This window comes from Thermothielavioides terrestris, chromosome 5, assembly GCF_000226115.1.
Source record: "Thermothielavioides terrestris NRRL 8126 chromosome 5, complete sequence".
Lineage (NCBI taxonomy): Eukaryota > Fungi > Ascomycota > Sordariomycetes > Sordariales > Chaetomiaceae > Thermothielavioides > Thermothielavioides terrestris.
Genome location: NC_016461.1, coordinates 2313715 through 2338209, shown reverse-complemented (window position 1 = coordinate 2338209; position 24495 = coordinate 2313715). Strand labels below are relative to the sequence as shown.

At 60.0% G+C, this 24495-nt stretch overlaps 8 protein-coding genes across 8 annotated transcripts; 5 read left to right on the top strand and 3 right to left on the bottom strand.

Annotated features, from left to right (window-relative positions):
- Positions 1-905: 905 nt before the first annotated feature.
- On the top strand, positions 906-2227 carry THITE_72917 (uncharacterized protein; the record flags this gene model as incomplete). Its single annotated transcript, XM_003656724.1, has 2 exons — positions 906-1370; positions 1599-2227. Exons 1-2 carry the CDS (start codon positions 1016-1018, stop codon positions 2225-2227), a joined length of 984 nt encoding a protein of 327 aa, XP_003656772.1. The 5' UTR covers positions 906-1015.
- Positions 2228-2490: 263 nt separating this feature from the next.
- Positions 2491-4352, bottom strand: THITE_72918 (uncharacterized protein). The gene is made up of 2 exons (XM_003656723.1): positions 3665-4352; positions 2491-3597 (listed from the first exon to the last, which is right to left on the bottom strand). The coding sequence occupies exons 1-2, from the start codon at positions 4204-4206 to the stop codon at positions 2850-2852; spliced, it is 1290 nt and encodes a 429-aa protein (XP_003656771.1). The 5' UTR covers positions 4207-4352; the 3' UTR covers positions 2491-2849.
- Positions 4353-5740: 1388 nt separating this feature from the next.
- On the top strand, positions 5741-8374 carry THITE_2121878 (uncharacterized protein). Its single transcript, XM_003656722.1, has 5 exons — positions 5741-5898; positions 6012-6576; positions 6642-7237; positions 7297-7666; positions 7726-8374. Exons 1-5 carry the CDS (start codon positions 5851-5853, stop codon positions 8196-8198), a joined length of 2052 nt encoding a protein of 683 aa, XP_003656770.1. The 5' UTR covers positions 5741-5850; the 3' UTR covers positions 8199-8374.
- Positions 8375-9332: 958 nt separating this feature from the next.
- THITE_2097245 (uncharacterized protein) lies at positions 9333-10993 on the top strand (the record flags this gene model as incomplete). Its single annotated transcript, XM_003656721.1, has 3 exons — positions 9333-9476; positions 9535-10193; positions 10339-10993. The coding sequence occupies exons 1-3, from the start codon at positions 9450-9452 to the stop codon at positions 10991-10993; spliced, it is 1341 nt and encodes a 446-aa protein (XP_003656769.1). The 5' UTR covers positions 9333-9449.
- A 1059-nt stretch (positions 10994-12052) lies between these two features.
- THITE_2121875 (uncharacterized protein) lies at positions 12053-16112 on the bottom strand. The gene is made up of 6 exons (XM_003656720.1): positions 15945-16112; positions 15611-15744; positions 15150-15536; positions 15022-15088; positions 13598-14966; positions 12053-13526 (listed from the first exon to the last, which is right to left on the bottom strand). Exons 1-6 carry the CDS (start codon positions 16006-16008, stop codon positions 12143-12145), a joined length of 3405 nt encoding a protein of 1134 aa, XP_003656768.1. The 5' UTR covers positions 16009-16112; the 3' UTR covers positions 12053-12142.
- An 865-nt stretch (positions 16113-16977) lies between these two features.
- Positions 16978-17453, bottom strand: THITE_114873 (uncharacterized protein; the record flags this gene model as incomplete). The annotated part of the gene is made up of 3 exons (XM_003656719.1): positions 16978-17097; positions 17177-17335; positions 17430-17453. 3 exons carry the CDS (start codon positions 17451-17453, stop codon positions 16978-16980), a joined length of 303 nt encoding a protein of 100 aa, XP_003656767.1.
- Positions 17454-17694: 241 nt separating this feature from the next.
- THITE_2121873 (uncharacterized protein) lies at positions 17695-19012 on the top strand. Its single transcript, XM_003656718.1, has one exon. The coding sequence runs from the start codon at positions 17919-17921 to the stop codon at positions 18657-18659; it is 741 nt and encodes a 246-aa protein (XP_003656766.1). The 5' UTR covers positions 17695-17918; the 3' UTR covers positions 18660-19012.
- A 162-nt stretch (positions 19013-19174) lies between these two features.
- Positions 19175-24089, top strand: THITE_2121870 (uncharacterized protein). Its single transcript, XM_003656717.1, has 3 exons — positions 19175-22088; positions 22180-22761; positions 22828-24089. The coding sequence occupies exons 1-3, from the start codon at positions 19491-19493 to the stop codon at positions 23830-23832; spliced, it is 4185 nt and encodes a 1394-aa protein (XP_003656765.1). The 5' UTR covers positions 19175-19490; the 3' UTR covers positions 23833-24089.
- The last annotated feature ends 406 nt before the right edge of the window (positions 24090-24495 follow it).

Below are 24495 nucleotides of genomic sequence, written 5' to 3'. Positions count from 1 at the left end.
TCTGCTCTCGAGTCCCGAGAGGCTCTTCAGCTCGTCCAGGGGTCTCCAACAGAAGGTTGATCAGGGAAGAGAGAGCTTAACAGAACCGCATGCCTTTCCATGCCCCCCGCCGCCCGTCCTCGCGAGGTCAAGGGCGTATCTTATCTCAGAAGCAGCTGCTTGTGAGGAGGCCAGAAAACTGTCAGCTAACTTAGGGCTAGGTGAGAGTACCTAGTATAGCTCGATTGTTTGCAAGAGCAGACGGGATCTTCGGTTGATGTCTTACGCAGGCTACCGCGCACGGCAAACTCAAGTCAGGCATCAACAGCCTCATCTCTAAGCTAACGAGGCCGCCGCCGCGCGGCCGCTGCTTGAGGTGGATCATGTAGGGGCAGGGCAACCTTATGCTCGGTGAGACGGAGATGAACTTGGAGGCACAGGCGTATGAAGCGCAATGCGAGACAATCTGGATTGTGTTGTCGAGAGCGAGAGCGATGGGCGCTTGGCGAAACAGGCAATTCCACAGGCAATTCCATAACAGACCGTCTGGACGATGGAGACCGCAACTTTGTAACTAGCAGGTGAGAAAAGCTTCGACAGATGCGCGCCATGGTTATATCATGGTTTTCAATTTTAGTTGCACTTGCAATAATGGGCAACTGTGCGAATATGTCCAGCAAATTGTTGTCAGAGTATCGAACTGCTCTTCTCTGCGCAAAACTGTTCTGGTGTAAGCGGTACCTTACACAGTAGAGAGAAAGCATTGCCCGGGCAGCTGGGAGACAGGGGGTGGCAGGAGGCAGGGGTCCTGGACCCTGGCCGTCGCGCTCAGACAAGTGCCGCGACGCCAACAACTGTCGAAATTTGGAGCTCCATTTTCTCTTCAGCCCCTGTGCTAGCAACAACAAACTCGGACGGTTCAACTGCTGGCGGGAGGAGACGGTACCGAAAGCGTGAAATCGAACTTCGGGGACATCCAATCGAGTGGGAGCCTGCCTGGGCAGCGTCATCGTGCAGATTCAGAAAGCAGTGAACAATGGCTGCAAGTGCTTCCGGCCGCCAAGCCTGGCGCCAACTGGTGCGCAACAGCAGCTGCCGCGGGTCAGCTGCGACACCTTCGAACCTGCTGCGACAGCAACAACAACAGCGCCAATTCGCGTTCCCACGACATGCTTCTTCTTTCTCTCGCCACCCCGTGACCCCGCCGCCGTCCTCGCTCCTCCGCCAGCAGCCGCTCGCGCAACGGTCGTACAGCTCCGGGTCGCAAGGAGGCGGGCAGAACACCCCACCACCACCGAGGGGTAGCAAGAGCCAAATCAAGTTTTGGCCCTTCTTGCTTATCATCGCACTGGGCTCTGGCGGTTACATGTTGTTGGTCAACAGGCGGAAAGGTGAGTTCTTCAGGAATTCCTTGGTCGAAAGAGCCGGTGTTGGGGGGAGGGAGAGCGCTTGCGACGGTGCGCCGTTTCACAACTGGGGAGAAAGGAGCACATGCCTTACCTCCCCTATCCCCAGCGGACGAAGCCTACCTACTACTGCTCCTTCCTTCAGTTCTCCTTCACTCCTGCAGCCTTTTCCACCTTGCTCAAACCGCTAACCTCCAACCCATCCTTTTCCAGACATGCCGCGGACCAAGCCGACTCCCGCCTTCTCCCCCTCCGAGGTCACCGTCCTCTTCGTGCTGGGCGGCCCCGGCGCCGGCAAGGGCACGCAGTGCGCCCGCCTCGTGCGCGACTACCACTTCGCGCACCTGTCGGCCGGCGACCTGCTGCGGGCGGAGCAGGACCGGCCGGGCAGCCAGTACGGGCAGCTGATCCGGGACTGCATCAAGAACGGCGAGATCGTGCCGATGGAGGTGACGGTGGCGCTGCTGGAGAACGCGATGCGGGACACGATCGCGCGCACGGGCACCAAGAAGTTCCTCATCGACGGCTTCCCGCGCAAGATGGACCAGGCGCTCAAGTTCGAGGAGGTCGTGTGCCCGGCCCGGCTGGTGCTCTTCTACGACTGCCCCGAGGCCGAGATGGAGCGCCGCCTGCTCGAGCGCGGCAAGACCAGCGGCCGCGCCGACGACAACGCCGAGAGCATCCGCAAGCGCTTCCGCACCTTCGTCGACACCAGCATGCCCGTCGTCCACCACTACGAGGCCGAGGGCCGCGTCGTCAAGGTCGACTCCACCCCGCCGCCGGACAAGGTCTACGCCGACACGCAGGAGAAGCTCCGGCAGGCGCTGGGCGACAAGTTCTGAGCTGGCTCTCTTTTCTTTCTTTTCTTTTCTTTCCCCCCCAAAATTCCTGGACCGTCCCGGACCCCTATCCCAACTGCCTCTCGTTTTGAGACGGATCTCTCTCGGTTCTTCCCTACCTAGTTATAGACTATCTAGACGGAGCGGGCATCTAGCGGAGAAGTTGCTCTTCATACCGGGATGCTGGCACCATTTGGCGTTTTCCCCGCGCACATACACGGACAGCGCACCTCCTCGTTTTCCTCTCTTCTTCTTGCTCCTGTTTTCATGTGTAGACCATTTTGATTTCTACTACTCTAATCTAGAGCAGCAAAGGCTGTGCTGCCAGGTCCCGATACACCGAAGCAGCGATTTCCCCCCATTCCCAGTGTAATTCACGCGTCGCCTGCGAGTCATGCATGTCCATACCGTTCACCGGCCCCTATTTTTGCAAGACCCATGCCAGCCAGCGAGTATTTGAGTGCCCTGGATATCTGTTCATCCATGCGGAAAAAAAAGAGGAGCACACGTCAAATGTCTAACTTTATGCCCTTTTGGTTCTTTTTAACTCCAGACCAAATCAAGCAAAAAAGTGTGCCATGATCCCGTTTCGTGCCTCTCCCGAAACCTCGTTTCCGAGTTCAGTTCAATCGTCTTCATCGGTGCGCGGCTTCGGCGGTTGGCGGCGGCGGTCACCACCACCCTGACGCTCGCCGCTGATGCCGACACTAGCGAGCTTCCGCTCGAGCTCCTGCTGCTCCCGCTCCCGCTGGTTCTCGACGTCCGCCTGCGCCTTGCGGACGACGCCGATCAGGCGGTCGACGATGGCCTTGTACTGGTCGACCCTGGTCCCCAGCTCGCGCCACTGCTTCTCGCCAAAGACGCGGTAGGTGGTCCGGTGCACCAGGAAGACCTTCTGTTGTTGCGACAGCCTGCCCTCAACCAGCTTGGCCCGCACCACGTCGATGGTCCACATCTCGACGTCCTCCAAGGGGATCTGCAGCGCCTTGGCGATGCTGGAGTACGGGATCTCGCGGTTGGGCGTGCTGGCGGCCAGGCTGGCGAACGTGAGCAGGCGCATCTTGCGCTGCAGCTTCTCGTGGTCGAGCTTCTCCTTCTCGATCCAGCCCTCGTGCTCGTCTCTGAAGTCGTTGTAGTCCTCGAGGTCCTGCTCGGTGAAGATGTCGAGCAGCTGCGAGTAGACGGGGTGGGAATCGCCGAGCGCTTGCACGGTGGGGAGGGCGCGCAGGTCCTGGAAGTCGAATCGGGTGGGCGACGAGATGGCCATGCGGACCGCTTTTAGCGACAGCATCTGGGCCTCCTCCGAAGTGATCTCCTCCTGATCGTCGCGGTCAAAAGTGCCGAGAGCCTTGACAAGGTAGTGGTACGATTCCCTAACGAGAGTCAGCATCAGCAAAATGGCCTAGCGAGGACCGGCGAGTCCAAAACGCGACGACTCACTCTTCGTCGCCAGCCTCTGCGGCGGCCTCCGACACCTCCAAGTAAAGCTTGCGCTGGTCCTCCTCGTCCGTGTCCCACTCGGTAAACCAGCCTTCCAGGTTCTTTAACCGCGGCTTGAGCAGGTCGAACTGGGCATTCTGCCTGATGAAGCGGATGATCTGCATGAAGACATTGTAGCGCAAGGGATTGCTCCGCTCGAGGAGGTTGAAGACGGTGCTGAGGGCGTTGGCGGCAAGGGTGAAGCCGTGGGCCGGGGACGAAGTGATCGGCTTGAGGAGGTTGCCGCACACGGTGGGCAGGTATTTCTTGGGGTCCTGAGACTGCAGGACGAGGTGGATCAAGAGGTTGTAGGCGCCCGTGAACTCCTTCTCGGGGGCCGAGTTGAGGTAACTCGAGGCTTTCACGATGATCTGGAGGGCGGCCTCGGGCTGGTCCTTCTCGAGGTACGGCTTGACCTGGTCGCCGACCTGGACGTAGTCGGCCAGCTCCTGCGCCAGCTCGGCGAACGTGCCGTCGACGAAGAGGAGCTGCGGGGTCGCCATGGTGACGGTGATGGCGGGGTTGCGAAGCGTCTTGGCGCCGAAGAATTCCAGATGCTGGGTGGCGCCGGCGAGAACTTCGTCGACGTGGTTTAAGATGACGATATGCGACCACGGGTCGTAGCTGGAGGACTCCTCCTTCCGATGCGGCCGCGCGTAGTATTCCGGGCTGTCCCTGTCGTTGTTGAAGGCGGCGGCACGTTCTTTACCCTTGGACTCCTTGGGAATTGCCGGAGGCGAGATGGCGTCGCAGAGCTCGTACGGCGTGAGAGGGCCCGGTGGGAGTCGCGGGGTCCGAGGCTTGGGTTTCTTCCACTTTGTGGCCTTGCCCTCAGCTTTGGCCTTCTCAGCGCCTCGAATGGCAGAATTTCCCTGCCCCGCACCCGCAGGCGTTGCCATTTTTGCTTGCTGGTTGCCGCCCATGTTCTGTGCGGCGATTGTCACGTGCTGATGACGCTAAGTGGAAAAGAGTTAATTAAGCGAAAATTGGTGGGGCCAGTTGAGAAAGTGGGTCCATTGGCATGGTCCTCAAAGTTTGCACATCCGCTCACCACCATGCTGTCTCCCCATTCCCCAGGCATCCGCAACTGCACTTCACAACTCGGCAGGGCGTGAGCCACACAACACAGGCATCTTCCGGCGCCCATGGTCGAATCTTATAGACCTGAGCAACTAACAGATGATACATAAATATCTGTCCTGGCGGCCTGCTGAGGCCCTCCTCAGTGTCATGCAGAGACTTGGATACAAAGGCATGTTTGCACGGGAACAGGCTGCCTTGGGGTAGGGCGGGATCTTGCTTTGCCTCAGTTGCTCGCTGCAACAAGAGGGAGGGTGGCAATGCCTTGGGAACCATTCGCTTTCAAATCGCTGCCCAAGAGAGACAATGCAAGCAATGGACTGAGCATTGCACGGTGACTTGCTAAGGGGAAAGGCCCTCCGCGGTCGCTTTCACCTCAGTCCCTCCTGATCCTCGAGCCGTTGTCAGCACTGTTTGTTTGGTTTTGTAGCACCAAGCTCCAGGTGGCCTGACTTCGGTACCTGCCACTCAGGTAACGTTAGGTCAATTCCGGGTTGCAACCCCCGCGATCCAGTCCTGACCTTCGGTGACTGGATGTACCAGCCCTACCTGATTCCGACGCTACCATCTGCACACCGCGCCAGACGCGGGGATGTTGCACGGGTGGAGCCCACCACTCCCTGCAGGCGAGCTCCTGTTGGGTGTACACTACTGCAGTAAGGCGGAAGGCGGAGACGGGAATTGGGGGCGCGGCGGATCCTTCTCCCCAGAGCTGACAGGGAGCCAAGTGCGAGTCTCCATCTTGGCTAACTCAGGTACACTCATCGTGTGCGGATTAATCCGTACCTCAGCCTCCAGCGCCCGGCGCAGTCAGATTTCCAAGCTCCCATCCCATCCCGCTGAATGACGAACGAGCCGTCCCGCGAGGCCTCGCTCAGTTTCTGGGCACGTTAACAACAAGGCTACCACACCCGTTACGACGCTACCACACCACAACCCTTCCGCTGCCCACACACCCCGTCCAAAAACAAGAATTACTCATTTGCGCCGCCTGACCTGCCAGTCCAGGTAACCTCTGGTCACGGCGAGTGCGAGTGCGAATCCCGGTCATCGCAGCTCGCGCAACCATGGCTCCACGCGCCGAGGGCAGCCATCTGAAGAGAGGCCGGGCCTCTGTATGTGCAGTCTGCGAGCACCGCTTCCCAGTCCCTGTTGCCCTTACTTTCCTTAAACCCTGGCGCCAGACCCGCGAGGCATGCTCCGCCGATTAATCCATCTCTTGCTGCAGGGCTCGCCGGCCGACGAACAAGAATCCTTCAAGAAGCCGCGCCGCTCTGAGCGGCTGTCGCAGCGCGCCGAGAAGGATGTGCTGAAGACCCCCGTGGTGAACCGTCACCACCTTCCCTCGCCGCTGACCCACCTCGCCAGCGAGAGCACCACCGAGTTCGACAAGGAGGCCACGGCCACGCCGCCGCAGGACCGCCCCAGCCAGGTTGCCCGCCGACGGGGCGACGACAACCACTCGCAGGGCCTCGCCTTCAGCTCTCCGCCCCAAGACACGCAAGCGTTCAGCCAACAGGACGTAGACCCAAACGCCCCGCTGGTCGAAGGCGTCGACGAGGTCAAGGAAGGCGTGTGGGGCTATCTGCTGCCGCTGGACACGCGCTACGTTAAAGCCCCCGTGGTGTTGAGGAAAAGGGGCACCTGCCCGCCTCATGCAGATTCCGCGGAGACCAGCACGGCATCTGCTGCGAGGAAAACCGCCGGAAGGGGCCGGAAACCAGCCAAGGACCAGTGCCAAAAGGACGGCCGAGCTTCCGGAGGGTACATCATCGGGCGGCATATCGAATGCGGTGAGTCGGCGAGGAGATAACAGGTGTCCCACATTCGCGTCGGAAATTGTACTGACGGTAACAAGACATCAGGGTGGACGATCTGCAAGTGTCGAACCGCCACTGTCTCATTTTCACCGAGAACAAGGGCGACGACGTCGTGGCTGTGGTCGAGGATCTATCGACCAACGGGACATTTGTCAACTCGGCATATCTGAAACGGAATGAACGGCGAGAGCTGCAGGAGGGCGACGAGGTCGCCGTCACGCAGTCCAGCCCGGGCTTCATATTCAGGTACCCCAGGTATCGCCACGGGAAGAGCTTCGCGCAACAGTACAAGATGATGCAGCGCCTGGGAAGCGGCCACTTTGCGCAGGTGTTTATGTGCGCGGAAAAGTCGACTGGCACCTGCTATGCCGTCAAGAGGTTCACCAAGGACCCGGACGTCGACGAGCGGTCCAAGTACGAGGGCCTGCACCAGGAGGTCGCCATGCTCATGGGCATCAGCCACCCGAACATTCTGTGTCTCAAGGAGACCTTCAACGAGCCCGAGGCCGTGTACGTGGTGCTGGAGCTGGCGCCGAACGGCGAGCTCTTCAACTACATTGTCCAACACCAGAAGTTGTCTGAGGATCAGACCCGCAAGGTGTTCGCCCAGCTCTTCGACGGGATCAAGTATCTGGTAGGCGCATTGTTTCCTCCTTGGTTCGCGACCGGTCGCAGTGCTGACACGGTGCACAGCATGACCGAAACATGGTGCACCGGGATCTCAAGCCCGAGAACATCCTTCTCATGGACGAGGACCTGACCGTCAAGATCGGCGATTTCGGCCTTGCCAAGATCGTTGGGGAAGCCTCGTTTACAACGACGCTCTGCGGCACGCCAAGCTACGTGGCACCCGAGATCCTGGCGGATAACAGGGCTCGCAAGTATACCAAGGCCGTCGATATCTGGTCCCTCGGCGTGGTCCTCTACATCTGCCTTTGCGGCTTTCCTCCCTTCTCGGACGAACTGAAGACGCCCAACTTCCCCTATAGCTTAGCGGACCAGATCCGCCAGGGGCTTTACGAGTATCCGTCCCCGTACTGGGATTCGGTCGGCGACCCAGCGCGTAAGCAACCATCCCGGTTTCCCGTCACACTCTCTCTCCTTACTAACTTGATCGTCAAGTCGATCTCATCGACAGGATGCTCGTCGTCAAGCCCGAGGAGCGCTTCACGGTCGACCAGTGCCTCGCGCACCCGTGGATGACGCAGAGCCCGCCGGGCCTGAACGACAGCACGAACGGCCTCGTCTCGGGCATCGCCGGGCTCGAGATGAGCCGGCGCGGCATGGCGCGGGAGCGCACGCTGCTCAGCTCCATCAACACGGTCCACGTCACCGACCGCGTCCCCGCCGGCGCGGGCAAGCCCGACGTGAAGGTGTACTCGAAGAACCCCAATCACCGCCACCAAAAGGCTGCTGCCGCGCAGCCGAAGAGGGAAATGCGGCCGGATGAAAACCGCGATCCGGCCGAGTTCATGGTCATGGGCGGCAAGGGCGACCAACAACTGTTTGACGAGACCGAGGACGGGAGTCGGTATCCGACAGAGGACATTGCGGCGAAGGGGAAGGGCAAAGCGAAGGGAAAAGGGGGTCGTTAAAAGGGGATCGGGGGGTGTGTGTGTGGAGTTTTGAGGCTTGAGATTGAGAGAGGGTCTATTGCAAGCAAGGGTCTAATGTAGGCGTGATATATGTTTGGTTATAGGTATGGAGGGTTGTATGCACCGGGAGTGGCCGTCGCTGGCATCCGGCCACCCACAACGCTCCTCGCTGGTTTTTATCGGTTTTGTCAGGCACTTTACTCAGGGGTGCTCAAAATAATGGAAAATTTGGTGCATTTCGGTACTGATCAACAGTTGTAGATCCATCTAATATATCTCTTGACTCTGTTGAAGTTGTCATCCACTGACACTTGGTTTGAGGCTCGAGAGCCTCTGCTTGCCCCTCCTGTGTTACCTCAAACCATGCGGCCCCCCGGCCCCGATGTAGTTACATGTATGTACATACCTATTACTGAATACGGGAGTGTTATCCGCGATCCCATGCTGCATGACGAGCCAGCAAACCTGTCGCGAGGGCGTTGGCAACAGCTCCCCAACCTGATCGTTACGCGTGGCAGCTCCTGGGCCCGAAACCGTCTTTCTTCCTGTAGGATTAGTTTTGGATCCAAGCAATCTCGTCCATAGCGCCCCGCCAAGTCAAGCGCAACATCGACGCGTGCCCTCGTCACAATGACTAGTCGACTTACAGAGTATAGACTGTTGACGCCGACAGTAGAACCCCCAACATACGCTCGGACAGGGCCGAGATTAGCTGTCCGAGCTCCTAGGATGTCGCATAGAACACTTACTGCTCCTGAATCCTCCGGCGGCGACGGTTGGTCATCAAACATGCCTCAGCCCGGCAGCATCACGGCGGTTATGAGTTCGCCTTTTTCCTCCGGCAGGATGGCCAAGCTTACCCCAAGCAAAGCGCGGTGACCCAGATTGCCCGGTTCTTGGCATGAGTGGAAGACCCAAGGCCGGCCTTCACTTCATCTCAGCCCAACGAAGCAGGCCATGATGGCGGTAGCCGGACGATGCGGATGGGGGATTGATTGGCTGGGGGAAGGTGCCAACATCCATGCTTCGCCTCTCAATCCTCCTCTGCTCCAAAACGACCGCCCCCCGGTCGATAGCGAGAATGGCCCCCAATAGTGACTCCAGACGGAAAATCCAAGCACGCCCACGTTCGAAATTTGTCGTTGTTCATCGCCCTTCACTCTCACCTCAGTGCGGTGCGAGTGTGCGTGATGCGAAGCCATTCTCACAGTCACGGCTTCCAACGTTCCCGTGGCACTGCCTCTGGCTAGAATGGCGCCGCCCAAGACTGTCGTCATCGTAAGTGGAAGCGTGGGGTCCCTTTCGGAAGCAGGGCAAACGGGCTAACCCCCCCTAGGTTGGCGGTTCCCTCGCGGGGCTGCTCCACGGCCTCACCCTCAAGCGGCTCGGCAGCGACGTTGTGATTCTCGAGCAGGACCCCAACCCGGTGCGCAGCAGCCACCAGGCCGGCATCGCATGCGGGCCGGCCACCGAGGAGATCCTCCGCAAGTACGACGCGACGGGCCTGCAGTGCTATACGCCCTCGGTGGCCTCCCGCGCGGCCTACCGCAAGAACCCCAACTTCAAGGAGATCAAGGCCTTTCGCCACCTGACCAGCTGGGGCCTGCTGTACCGCGTTCTGAGGGCCAACTTCGACGGTCTAGCATCCGAGGCGGTGCCTAACCCGCCCCCGGCGAGGGAGGGCGACGGCAGGGCCGAGTATCGCGCCGGCCAGCGTGTTACGGACCTCCGATGCGAAGACGGATGCGTCACGGTAACCTTCGTCGGCCAGGATGGTGCCGAGGGCTCTCTCACCGCCGACTTGGTCATCGCGGCTGACGGGATGCACTCGACGGTCCGAGGTTTGGTGAAGGCGCCGGTCGTCCAGAAGCCCGAGTACTCGGGCTACGTCGCCTGGCGCGGTACGGTCCCGGAGAGCGACCTGCCGCCCGAGACCGCCGCGTACTTTGCAAGCCACACGACATTGAACTTGCTCAAGAACACCTACATTGTCAGGTAAGCGTTCAGCCTCGGCTTGTCCCTTTCCACCCCGCCTCCCACACTGCGCCACCCCTTCCTTTCCAATCACCCCTCAACAAAACAAAAACATAAAGAAAGGGAAAATCAATAACTAACCCAGCCCCTCCCACAAAATAAACAGCTACCCCATCCCCTCGGACACAGGCTCCTTCCGCCCGGGCACGCGCCTAATCAACTGGGTGTGGTACACCCACTTCGCGGCAGGCTCGCCCGCGCTCGCCGACGCCCTGACCGACACAACGGGCTACACGCACCGCAACACGGTGCCGGCGGGGCTGGTCGACCCGGGCGTGTGGCAGCGGCAGCTGGCCGCGACGCTGCCGCGCATGGCGGCGCCCTTCGCGACGCTCCTGGGCGCGACCCAGCCGCGGCAGCTTCTCGTCACGCGCGTGCGCGACGCGGTGTGCGGCGCCGCCGCCGCCGGCGGGGGCGGGGGCGGCAGTGGTGGCGGCAGCCCGCGGGTGGTCCTCGTGGGCGACGCGCTGGCCGCGTTCCGGCCGCACCTGGCGCTCGCGACCGAGCAGGCGGCGCGGCACTGCCTCGGGCTGGAGCGGGTGTGGCTCGGCGCGGACGGGGAGGCGGAGGCGGAGGGGACGGCGACGGTGGAGGACTGGGCGCGCGAGGCGGTTGCGTACGGCGAGAGGATGTGGCTTGCCAATCGGGCGTTTGGGTTGCTCTGGCTGGGCGGGTGGGGAGAGTTCCTGCGGGCGCTATGGGCGTATGTGGTGTTTGTCGTGAGGCTGCGGTTGGGCAGGGGGCGCAGAGGCGTCGTTTGATGGGGGGATTTAGTAATCTGCTCGACGGCGACGGGCCCCGGACAGGTTATCACGGTATGCTGAATCCCACGGAACACTAAGATGCCCCTCGGAATGGATGTTCTGCTGCCTGGTGTCCTGTTGACTGCGGCGTCGACACTATATGTTCTCTTGTTGCATCCTTGTCCCGGGGGAGTTGCAATGAATCAACCAACCGAGTGATTCCGAAAGAGACGACACGACTACACCACGATGATTACTCATACGGATATCTTCACTCATTACGATTCTGCCTACAACCTCCCCCTTGCCCCCGCCAGCCCATGCAGTCCGCCCCAGCCAGCAGGCACCACCGCCCCTCACACGCCTGCCCAAGGTCCCGTTTCCCAAACAGCATGATGCCTATGCCATACACGGCCACGCAATACACAAAACTCCTCATACTCCTGCCAGACCGCCCGCTCGTTCATCCATACGTCTCGACCAACGGGGAAGCACCGACAAACCACGCCCCGCCATCGTTCACAAGCCCGCTTTTCCAGAGACTGCACAGGGGAGGATGACTGGTATACCGAACCCGTTTCCAAGCCGCACCACAAGCAAGTAGTAGGTAAGTAGTAGTAGTAGGAGGAGTGGTGGTGGCTCAAAACCGATCCAGTCAGTCACTCAGTCCTGTTAACCTTCCTGTGCCTCCGTGTGTCCCCCCATAACCGGACTGGCCTTTCTTCATTTGCCAGTTTTGCCAGTTAGCCTTCGCACGGGCAGGGGGAGGGCACGCCGCTGCGGGTGCCCCCAGTGTCTGACAAGAACAAGGCAGCCCATGCACAAGAGGAAAAGAAAACGCAAAAACAAAGGTGAAGGACCAGCAGGACGAAACCGACCAAGAAAAGCCCCAAGCATGTCCCGTGGTCCGCCCGTTATTCTCCCAGCGATGCACCCAAGTGAAAAAGAAACAAACCAGCCATCCATGCAAGGGGGGGCGTAAAACCATTAATGTATGCAACGAGAACAGACAGACAGACGCGAGGAAACAAAAAAGAATAAGAAAAAAAAAGCGCCATGGATCTCAGGCGATCAGCAAGAAGAAGAACACCCCTCGCTCCGCTGCCTGCCGGACCTGAGAGACAGAAACGGCACGCCGCAGGCGACGACGGCGACCCCCAACGCGCCCTAGCGTTCCGGAATCGGCGACTTGGCCAGCCTGCCGCCGGCGCTGACGCGCTTCTGCAGCCGGGCCTCCCTGTCGCGCTGGAACTTGCTGCCGCTGTTCGCACCGCCGTTGTTGTCGGCGAGCGCGGACGTGGCGGGGGTGGAAGACGACAGAGCCGAGGCCGAAGCCGAGGTCGAACCCGAGGCGGAGGGGCTGTCGTACGAGCCCGAGGCCTCGATGGCGGCCTTGCGGCCGCGCTTCATCTCCACGTAGGCCTGCGCGGCCAGGCTGAGCGGCACCTGCGGCAGCGCGTCTGGTATCTCGGCCCCGTTTTGGATCAGCAGTTCGGCCACGGGAAACGGTACCACCCGGTCGACGGCCGGGGCTGCCGATGCTTGCGACTGTGGCGGGATTGGTGAAGGGGGCGCCGGGTCGGCCGCGGCGAGGGCAAGGTAGACGGCGTGCGTGCCGCGGGACTTGTCCGTCACGTTGGGGTTCGCTTGGAGGGCGAGGGCATAGATGATCTGCTGGATCTCGTTGCGCTTGATGGCCGCGAGGAGAGTCTCGTCCGCGGTGGCGAAGCGCGACAGGGTGGACGAGATGGGCTCGACGAACGCGCGGTTGACGTACTTGGCATTGATGAAGTTGAACCGCTGCTCCCGGGTTGCTTGGGGCGTAAGCTTCATGGCCGGATCCAACCTCGCCTCCCAAACCATGTTGGAGACCCTGTTGCCGACAAGGAGTAGCAGCTCGACGATATCGGGCGTGAACGAGGTGGTGTCGAGCGTGAGGGACCGGATCTTGCTGACGTGCGTGCCTAGGGACCGGTGGATGCCGCTGCACTCGATGCAGACGATGATTGCGAGGTTGAGCGAAACCCACTCGACTTTGTTGCTGGACCCGCACTCGGCGCACCAGCAATTGCCCTGGTCGTTCTCGCGCAGCATCTGCAGCAGCTTGTCGGGCCTCTCCTCGAAGCTGGCGCCGCGGGACGTGTTGGGGCGCGCGCCAACGGTTGTTCGCCTGAAGGGGATCGCGCTGCTGCTGTGACTGGCATGGCTGACGGACGAGCTCTTGCCCACTAGCATCGAGCCGATGTCCACCCCATTGAGGCCCGAGTCGCCGTGGGCCGTCGAGGGCTTGTCCTTGAACGCCCGGCCTTCGACGGCGCTCTGTAGCGCGTTGTTAATAGCCGTGATCCAGCTATGCATGTCTTCTTCCGACGTTGCTTGGTAAACTCGCTTGTACTGGGGCGTGATGACTTCGAAGCAGAAACGACGATCCGCGTTCCTGGCCTCCCGGACGGAGGCGAGACGCAGGTCGATCGGTTCCATGTGAAGATCCAACTTCTGCTTCCAGTTGCTGTACTCGGACAGCTTCCCCTGGTCGAGGACGATCCAAAACCTTTGTTGCGGTGTTAGTAGCGAGAAGGGAACGCGGTTTGCATGTATGGGGGGAGGAGGGTTCGGACGTACTTGTGCCAGCCCGGCTTGTTCAGGCTGCGCGGGTCTACGTGGCCGCCGGGACGATTGAGGGCCCAAAGCAGGCCTTCCTTCCGGTTTGGCCCCTCCTTGTCGGAGAGCGTCCCCTGGTTCGGGTCCCGCTCCTCCAGGTCGCGAATGCCCTTGAACTTGGGGTTCTGCAGCGGATTGCTACCCGCGCCCTGCTGCGTCAAGCTGCCGGGTGACCTCGACAGGTCGGCACCGTTGGGCGCGTTGCCGGCGTTGAGAGACCGAGTCGGCTTGAGCTGGGATCCTGTGCTGTCGGCGCGATTGATCTCGGTGTCCGAGGTGGACGCCGGATTCCCGTTCGCGTGGCCGGCCGCCGCGCCGGGCCCCGACGCGGTAGCAGGCGGTTCAGGCTCAGTGTAGGTGAGATTGCCCTTCTCCAGCTGCCGCCTCTTCTCCTCCCGTTCGCGGCGCTGGTACTGGTACTCCTTGTCCGCTTCCTGGACTTCTGTGGACAGCGCTTCGAGCTGGGGAAGCAGCTCGTCGACCTTCTTCGCGGTGCGCAAGAAGCACCTAGCCTGGGCATCCGCGTACTTGGTGAGGTGCGACAGAACCTCCTGCTCTTTGCGGCCGCCTGACAGATCCTGCATGAAGGACGAATAGTCGAAGCGCTTGAGCTCAAAGTTCTTGCGTTTGGTCTGATACTTGGAATCGCTCTGCTTCGCCTTGACCGAGTCGTGGCGCTGGCCCAGGTACCGACTGACATAGGCATAGAACTCCTTGCTCTCTTCCTCGAAATCGCGCTTCTTGGCCTCGGCCTGCTTGATGTCCATCTGGTACAGCCTGTTGACCGGGTCGATGACGATCTTTTGTAGGTTAGCCGTGTTCTGTCGCTCGTACGATAGGATCTCTCGCGCGATGTTGTCGAAGTAATGCTCGATGGCAGGTTGGACCGCGTTGGCATTCGTGGCGGAGACTTCTTTCAGGACCTCCATGAAGGAAGCAAACGCATCGTTGGCCTCCTGCTGGGTTTGGTGGACGTGCTCAGCCCGTTTGATCAGCCTCTTCATCTGCATCCGCATGTTGCCCGTCTTCTGCTCCAGCGCCTTCATGGTGGCGCGGAAGACCGGCCCGTCGTCGGACAAGGACATGTCTTCGGCCGGTCGAGGGCATGGCACATCGACCTTGATGGGTTCCTTGGGGGGAGCCTGTGGGGCGGATGGGGGCCCGTTGGCCACGTCGCCGCTGGGCGGCTGAAGAGAGACGACCTCCTCGTGCTCCGGAATGGTGCTGATCTGGGACTCCAGCGACTGCGCGGAAACCACGCGAACCTTGGGAGGAGCACTGAGGAGAGGAGGCGTCGGCGAGTTGGGCTGGCTGAGATACGGTGATGCATCTGCGGTCCGCTCAGCACGGTCTGGTCCTGCGCATAGGATGGCGGGGTAACTTACTGGCGACGTAAAATGAGAAGCTGGCCAAGGTTATCAGTCGATGGGCCCGCTGGTCGTACTCGACAAACTAGAGAGTCTCTTGTTAGCGGCTGGCTGAGAAGGCATGACACATTGTGGAAAGCACCCACGCTGCATGAATTCCTCCAGCCGCCGCCCCTGTCCTCTGTATTCTTGGGTGGCTTCCATCGCCAGGTCCAATCAAATGTTACTGAGGGGCTTCCTTCTGTAGAATAGGTCCCAACAAGGGAGACATTTGCATTCTTGTGGAGGTTCGGATCGGCATGGAACTCGCGGGTCACCAGGTTCTCGACGTCTCGGGCCGTCGGCGCAAAGACAAAGGTCAGGCCGTTGATCTGGGTGTCCACCGGAGCCACCGCCTCAACACCGCCTGCTGGATTCTGGACAACATGCTGGGATCGGCGAATAACGAAGGAGAAGGTGAAGACGAGATCGTCGTCGTTGGTGAGCTTGAGTAGGAACACGGGGCCAGCACCGGGACTAGTGTGTTCGGAATCCTGGGTGTTGTACCGCAGTCAGAAGGCGCTCCGTAGATGCTATGTTACCCGTTCGGAGAGAACGATGTACTCACGAGAACAAAGTCGATGGGGGTGGTATCGCCGGAGGCTCGTGATGCGGATACTCTCGTAGCCGGAAATGCATTTGGAACGATGTTGAGTGAGGTGCGCCTCTTGGGGCTAGTTACGACAGCGGAAGAGATGGATACTGCGTTGTGCAAAGTATTAGCACATTGGCGTCCCTTTGCGTGCGCAGCCGCATCCTGACAGTCGTCAAAGAGTCGTGGAGCGCCGGTTACGCCGGGAGCAATTGCATCGCACAGGCAGCGGCCGTCGCGCTGCTTGGTGCGCCCGCGGCGAGTCGGCCAGTCGTAGTCGCACAGGACGCGGGGCGGGACAGATACTCACAGCGATTCTGATCTCTGAGGTACAGAGCTGCGCCCTCGTCGGGCACGCTGCTGACGTTGCCCATGGCGGCGCCGAGATGTGCAGCGCGCAATCACCGACCGTAGATGGAGATGGTTGAACGGGCTTGGACGGGTGAAGGGCAGCAAGGCCGCAGCGCGCGAAGGTGAGTTAACAACCGGTAGCAGTTGGCGTCACGCACGGCGCAGCGGGTGGTTCACAGGGGCGCAGCGCAGCGCAGCGGGGTTGCGTTGATCCCAGGCAGGGGCACGGCTCTGAAACCCTGCAGCCACGGTTGGATCCAGAATGGAAGAACCCGCGCCAATTTTCGGCCCCGCTTCCGTTTGACTTTATTTGGCCTGCACGACGGGGTCCTCCGTACGGAATACTCTGTACGAAATACCAGTAATGTAGGTACCGTAGTTGCAGGTTGCGCTCGTATTCCGTACGCTAGGAGAAAACGGTCAAGTGTGTCTCAGCATCACAACAAGGCAGGGCCCTCATACAGAGGCGCCTAGTTCATCTTTATATAGTGCGCTCATGGAAAGATGAGTGCAGATGTTTACAAGTGTTCACATGCCTGCAACATGCTTGCATGCACTTGCCTAAGCGCCAGGCACAGAGTACCAGGCACCTGAAGGCGGGGTCCCGAAGGATGCATAGGTAGGTACCGTTGGAGGAAGCAAATTGTTAGGGATAGGTAGGTCTCGAGCGGTTCCCAGCTCACTGCATTTTACCGATTCAACTCGCCGCAATCAGCGAATATTAGCGCGGTCCGTCTCTGATAGGCTCACAACGCTCTATCGTCGTCAGCTTCATCCTATCCTTGTCAATAGGCGTAGCGGAAGCCTTGTTGACATACGGGGAGGCAGTGTTCCTGACCCTGCCTGAGCTAGAAGAGATTGCCCATGCTGTCAGCGCCACCTTTCTCGTGTCGAAAGCTTGGGCCCGACGCACATGAGGTGGATTGGGGTGCATCTGGCGGTCTCGAAGGAGCGGAAACGGGATACCGCAAGCATGTGCCCTTCCCATCATCTCACTCTCTTGCCTTCCGTTCCATTTCCAGGTCAAGGCCGTCCTTCACGGCGGAGAAGACATTGGAGGGCCAGAGAGCGTAGGTTTGGAAACCGGTTACAGAGGCGGCCGAGATGCGCTGCTAGCTGGGGCCTATTGTCGGCAGTGTCGTGCGCCTTGCAATCCCCGTGCAGAGCAAGAGGGCTGCCCCAGAGCCGCACCTCCCACCTCAGCTCGAGAGACTTGATGCTGGCCAGGCGTTCCGGGAGCAGCAGGTGGCGGGCGCCGGGCCGGGCGCAGACCAGGTGGTCGAACAGGGCGTCGCTCTCGGAGAAGAAGGTGTTCGTTGCGTAGAGCACTTCGACGCCCTCGGCATACGCCTGTCGGCACGCCAGCAGCCACCCCATGGCGCCGACCAACGTGCATTTTCCAAGCGGCCGGGAAACTCGGGTGGCCGGAAGTCGCAGCACATACCGCCTCCACGGAGACAATCGTCATGATGCGGTATTGGGAGGACTTGTACCGCTCCCATTTAGACCCCAGTGGCATCAGGCGGTGACCCCCACAGCTGTACCATCGCCAGGCCTTGGGCGTGTCATTGTCAGGGAAATAGAAATCGCTCAGAGCCCAAAGGCCGCTGGATAATAGGTGCGCGCAGCGCCTTGGACGGCTCGTGCCAGAGATAATGACGGCGCATTTACCGTTGATATCTTTCTCACCTTCTACGTCTCTGTAGGGACCAGACACATCCATTGATTTCGGACAGAGGACACCCGGGCTGACGGAGGCCAGATACGGGATGATGGGGCAGGATGGTGTTGTGCCTCAAGCATGCATATCCTACCCCTCGGAGCACCTGCAGTGTATTTAGTTTGAACGTCCTCCATCAGAACCCTTACTTGTCCTCTGCGCTCTCCATTCACCGTAACAGAACCTCACTGACCAGCAATAATCAGAAGCTTCATGGCTCAATCATCCGAAGCGGTGCGATACTCCCAGGGCAATAAGAACATTGGCGCAGCCCGCGACTTCCCGTGGGAGCACGCCGTCCCGCAGAACCGATTCTGGGATGACCTCCCGTTCACCGTCGGCCGCAACTTTCTGAGCCTGTTCGGCGCGGATGAGCAGCCGCCGCCGTCCTTCGACGATGCCCAGAGCGGCGCGCTGAGCAAGACCGAGAAGCTGCAACTGCTCCTTAAGATCCTCCGCGAGCGGCTGGCCACCAAGGAGGCAGACGCGGCGCCGCAAACCTTCTACGACGTGGACTACGAAGCCTGGAATAAAACATGGCTCGCCATCGCGGGTATCCAGCACGAGCTTGGGGACGCAGCCGAGGAAGAGACGCTGCGCATGCTGATCGAGCGGAGGAAGGACCCGTCCAATCTCTCGCACCTCCACAGCCTGTGCGGCGTGCTCCTAAACCAGGGCCGCTATCGCGAGGCCGAGACCTCCGAGGTGGCGGTAAGGGAGTGGTTGGACGGCAAGCTGGGCAGGGAGTCGCCTCAGGCGCTGGCCGCGAGGCGCATGATTGCGCAGGCTGTCTGGATGCAGGGGCGGCGCGCAGAGGCCGAGCAGCTGATGGAAGAGGTCGGCCGGATCATCGAGCGCACTGCGGACGACAGTCCCTACGCCGTGTATCGGGACCAACAGCGCGAGATGACGGACGAGCTGTGGGAGAAACTGAGAAAGGAGGATGACGGGTAAAAGAAAAGACGCTTTGAGGACGACATTGCATCCATGGATGAAACACCGAACGGAATACCGTCCCTCGGAGGCTTGGGCAGCCCAGAATACCGCTGGAGTCAGGGCGCATAGTCCCTTGCAACTTGCAGGACTATCTTCTCCGAGCTTGCGCATGTATCGGTGGCGGTTTGGCCAGAGAAACAGAAAAAGCCGGATCTTGGACCTTCCAGCTGCACATGAATGCATGAGCCCGCACTGGCAGCTTCCCAGAGATTGTCTTTTGCCAATGCCAGCTGATAATTTAAGAGACTGGTAGTGTAAGAACGGAGTAACCTCAATGAGATGGCACCCTATTTCCATACTCAGCACCCTGCAGCGTATCCGGAGTGGACGAATTATCCTCCACACCATTGCATACCAGGTTGGTACAGTTCGTATTACAGACTGCGGTGCATTACGAGCCCCAAGATTTGTCCATTTTTGGCAGTCACCAGAGCAAGGGTCCGCCCCCCACTGAGCTCCCCTGCTGCCGTACGGAGCATCCAACTGGGCAATGACGTTTCTGGTTTGAACATCACCCGACACACACTTGAATATCCCCGCCTCAATCCCGACCCTTGCTGCTTCCACGAACGGGCCCTTGCACGACTTGCCTCCACGCAACCGCCGGCTGACGCGATATATACTGCAGTGCTCGTTTTCGCAGTCGCCGCTTTGTCCCGCCGCTGTCGCCATGACGACAGACGCCTGATGCCGTTCGACAGTTGCCCGACCTAGAATCTCGTTGCCTCAGCGCCACGGCGCCAAACCCCCCGCCGCTCCCCCCGCGTCCCGCGCGCGCGTCACATCGCCATGTCGACGGCCTCGCGATCCTCGTACCATCCCAGCCGCCGGATCGGCAGTGTGCAGAGCACACGGGATGACGAGCTCCTTGGTCGCACCTCGTCGAGGGCCCGCGCGTCGGTGCCCGTCAGCTACGATGAAGCCTACTCGTTCGCCCTGCGCATTGCCTTTCTTCGCTACCTGCTCCAACCCCGGAAGAAGCGAAAGGAATATGTCAGCGCGCCGAAACCGCCCCCGCGCGCTCACACGTCGAGCATCAGCGAACTGGTGAAGGAACTCGTCCCCACCGGCTCGGCCTCGGTGAAGCTGCCCTCCGGTTTCCGTCACGCCCTCGAGAAGCGCATGTCCGGCGTCCTCCAGGGTATTGAGAAGATGCCCGGATACAGCGACGCCGCGGTGAAACGGACCTTTGCCGAGGCCTACACTGCTTTCACCGCCAAGGACTTCCAGAAAGCCATCGACAAGGACCGCAAGGTGGAGCCTCTGGTCCTGATATTCTATTCTTCCGCTGCCAAGGCCCAGGGGCGAGGCAAGCCTGCCGACGACCACTCGTGGAAGGTGCTCGTCGACAGACACTTGGCCATGTTCGTCAGGCTGCTCAGCAGCATTCTGCGAGAGAAGGGCGATGTCGATCTCGTGGCCCGTCTGAACACGCTCGAGAAGAAGCTCATGAGCAACGACCAGAATCTCTACCTGGACACGGGCCAGGCTGACCATTCTTACGTCGAGGTGGAGATCCCCCTGTCCTACGAGGTCAAGGACATGCATATGGTGCAGCTGGTCGCCAAGATCTTCGGCGTGACCAACTCCCAGGTCCAGGCCGACATCGACGCAAACGCGTCCGCCTGGACGGAGGAGGCCGCATTGAAAGATTACAAGGCGTATCAGTTCAGGCTCTCGGCCGGCATGGCCGGAACCCTGCGAAAAAGGGACTTCGATGTGGACGATGCCTACGAGGAATGGAGAAAGGGCGAAGGTCCGCACCTGGCCAGCATCTTCGCCGAGATCCTGAGCGTTCGCCCAGATCTCAAGGGCGGTGGATCCGGCCCCGGCAACGACAAGCCGCTGCCCCTTCGGCCCCAGTCCATGTACGAGGATCAGGCCTACGCGGACCTGAGCAGGATGCTCTCCAACCCGGAGTCTCCCGTGAACAGCCTCGACCCTTCCTTCGCCTTGGGCTCCCTCTCCTTAGACGACACGACCAGCATCAGGAGCGTTGACGAGCCGAACTACACCTTTATTCCCCCCGACCCACGCGCCGTTTACAAGGTCATTCTCCAGTATGTCGTGTCGTACGACCAGCTTCACTCGGATACGTCAGTCTCGCCCTTGTCGGAGGAGACGACGGACTTCTTGGTGGAGCTCGCTGTGCGGTGGCGGATTCCGCAGTTCTCCCGATATGTCGTCTTCGTCGAGGTCGCGACGCGCAAGTTCCTTGACCAGGAGCTGCCCCCCGAGCAGCTCTACGCCTGCCTGGACCTCGTGAAACAGCCCCTGGAGGAACCAAAGAAGCCGGTGCTCATCCAGATGTACACATCAGGCTTGAGAGATATCGACCCCAGCAGATGGACCGTCGTTGACTTCGCAGGCTACCAGCAGTCTCTGCGCGACCTCCATGATGCTCTTCTGCGGGATGTCTACAGTCTGCTGACGCACTGTTACGAGCCGAAGCCGCCAACCATTGGCGTCGTCATGGCTTTGCTCAACGACCACGTCTACACCGAAGAATCCTTCTTCTCGCCACGACCCGAGGACATGGCCGAGTTCGCCCAGCAGCTTGACAGCGGGCTCCGTCAACAAGCCACACAGGCGTACAGGGACCTGCTCGATTCGAATATTCCGCGGAGCCAACGAGACTGGGATTTCGGACATGCAGTCAATCTGGGAAAAGCCGTCGTCAAGCTGGCCGACACGATCAAGAAACGCTACCGGAAGAACCCCGAAATCCTGGGCGCCAGCCCATTCAGGGCTTTGGTCGAGACGACGCTCCCGAGCTTCGAAGAGGATTGCCACGAGATCATCAAGCGCGTCCTCCAGATGGCCAAGGAGACGGGCGTGGAGATCGAGCTCCAAGATGGGTTCGACTTATACAAGGAGCTCGTCGAGATCAGGAAGATGCACGTGGAGGCGCTCCCGGGCAAACCGTTCGCCTTCCACATTGAAGGCCTCCTCGAACCCTTCGTCTGGCGGTGGATCAAGAACGTCGATGACAAGATGCCTGGCTTCGTCGACGAGGCGATCAAGCAGGACCAGTTCAAGGTCCGGACTCGCCACGAAGGGGACATACCAACCGACGACGAGCGCCACAGTGTGTCCATCATCGATATCTTTTCGCTCTTCAACCAGACGACCGAGCAGCTGCTGCAGCTTGAATGGGGTGACGAGGTTCACGTAGCCCGATTCATGACGGCTCTGGCCAAGTCGTTTGCCGCGGGTATTGGCCGGTACTGCGAGGTTGTGGAGCAGCAGTTTGCCAGAGAGATGGACCGGCAGAGCGCCCAGGACGCGGCCGCGTCGTCCAAGACCACGCAAGAAAGGTGGCTGAAGTACGCGAAAGATGCCTGGAATACCAAGGAGAAGATCGAGCCTTTCCAGTTTTACCCGCAGGTCAGTGAAAACAAACCTCGTTCGATTTTTTTCTTTTTCCTTTTCTCTTATTATATCACATTACCGGCAGTTTGCTGACAATCTGATCTAGTCCTTCGTGAAATTCAATAACATTGAATGGGCCATGCAGGCATTGGATAAGCTGGAGAAGCGGATGAACGTGGACGCGTGCGCCGAGGTGCTCAGCAGACTTGAGGGGCCAAAACCGGCGGGCAGGAAGCCAGCCCACTACGTGTTCACGGTCAAGATCGTGGAGGGCGAGGAGCTGAAGGCCTGCGATCCGACGGGGACAAGTGATCCCTACGTCGTTCTCTGCGACGAGTACCAAAAGCGGCTGCACAAAACGAGAGTGATACCAGGGACGCTCAATCCGCGATGGGATGAGTCGGTCGACATCACCGTGTCTGGGCCGCTCAACCTCATCGCGACGATCTGGGATCATGACGTGATCGGAGAGCACGACTTCGTCGGGCGAACTTCCTTGAAGCTAGATCCGGTGCATTTCAGCGACTACTTGCCGAGGGAGTTCTGGCTGGACCTGGACACGCAGGGCAGGATCCTGATCAGGGTCAGCATGGAGGGCGAGCGTGACGATATCCAGTTCCACTTCGGAAAAGCCTTCCGTCATCTGAAGAGGACAGAGCGGGACATGGTGCGCAAGGTTACAAGCAAGGTATGCGCTAGACCGAGTGAGGCCGGAGTCTAAACCAGCAAAAAGCATATTGCTAACAGAAGGCAGCTCTCCATGCACATCAACGCGTCGCTGTCGCGTGAGGCATTGCGTGGTCTCCTGAACAAGGGCATCACGGCCTCGGTGGCCAGCCTTTGGAAAAAGAGACAGTCGCACGCACCGACGGTCACGCCCGCAGAGGTGGAGAACGCGCTGCAGCCGTTGTTCACCTATTTCGACGAAAACTTCGCTATCATGAAGCTGACCTTGACCGACGCCACCATGATGTCGGTCATGACGCGGCTCTGGAAGGAGGTGTTGCTCGCGATCGAGAATCTGCTCGTTCCGCCAATGTCGGACAAGCCATCGACGCAGAAGCCTCTCACACAGGCCGAGATGGACATCGTCTACCGGTGGCTGGAGCTGCTCTTCGCCTTCTTCAACGCCAAGGACGAGACGGGTGAGGTCCTAGGAGTGCCAGCGGATGTCCTGAAGTCGCCTAAGTGGCACGAACTGGCGTCGCTCAACTTCTTCTACTTCGACTCGACCGAGACGCTGATCCGCACGTCGGAGCGCATGGCCGCCGCCAACGCGGAGCGCGCCCGACAACAAGCGCAGCAGGCCCAGCAGCAGCTCAAATCTGCCACCGGCAATAACAACCGGCTCTCCGCGGGACCGTCCTCATCGACGCTCGGCGTGCCGTCGGCGGTCCCGTTCGGCAGCCTCGGCACGATCCGGCGCGGCAAGAGCATCATGATGAGCCGCAACCTCGGCACGATGCGGCGGGCCAAGGAGGAGAAGCGGCGCGAGGCCCAGGCGGACCCCAGCGACGACATGATCCTGCGCATACTGCGCATGCGGCCCGAGGCGGCCGGGTACCTGCGCGAGCGCCAGCGCCAGAAGGAGCGCATGGCGGCGGCCCAGGCGGCCGCGCTGATCGTCAGGCAGAGCGTCAACCAGGGGTGGGCGCCGGCTGGGGGTTATGGCGGGACCGGGGCCCAGGTGCCGCCGGTGCCGCCGGTGCCGGCTTTTGGGGGCGCGTTGTATGCGAGGGGCGGGGTGCCGAGGCGGTGAGGCGGGTGGTTAGTTAGATCGCAGGGCAACTCAAGCTGGTGGGTGGGAAGAGGGATGATGGTGGGGATGAATCATGAATCTTACTCAAGTGGGTGGGCGGGAAGAGGGAAGATTGGGGGAGGATGAATTCATGAATCTCTTTTTCTTTTTCATTCTTTATCGATACGGACGCCGTTCTTATTCCCTCAACTTTTCGGTCGGGATTGTCTGTCTATTTACTCGGTTGCGCCGGATTGGGATGAACAGGAGGGCGTTGGGGCAGCTCGGCAATACCCCCCCGACAAAGTTTACGAACTCGTGGCAGTTGTCTGGATGTTTAATGGCAGTAATAAGAGCACGCGGTTGTCGCTTGACTTCGATGGCGGTTTGCATTCCGTTGGTCGTAATCCGTCCGGTTGAGCGGAGATTGGCAACGGAAAAGGGGGTGGAAAGCCATTTGTTTGGAGAGACAAGCCACAGTGAGGCTGGAGCGACAGGGACGGGCTGGCTCTTGGTTCATCTGGGAGAATTTAGGTTAACATTGCCGAGTATTCCGTACACTATCCGTACAGCTGTGTCTGAGCTGGAAGTTTAACGCTTTGAGAGGCATTGGGCAGTCAAGCATTGTTATGCACTGAATCGTGACAACTCTGTTTCCGTACCTTACTCTTCTCACATTCGACG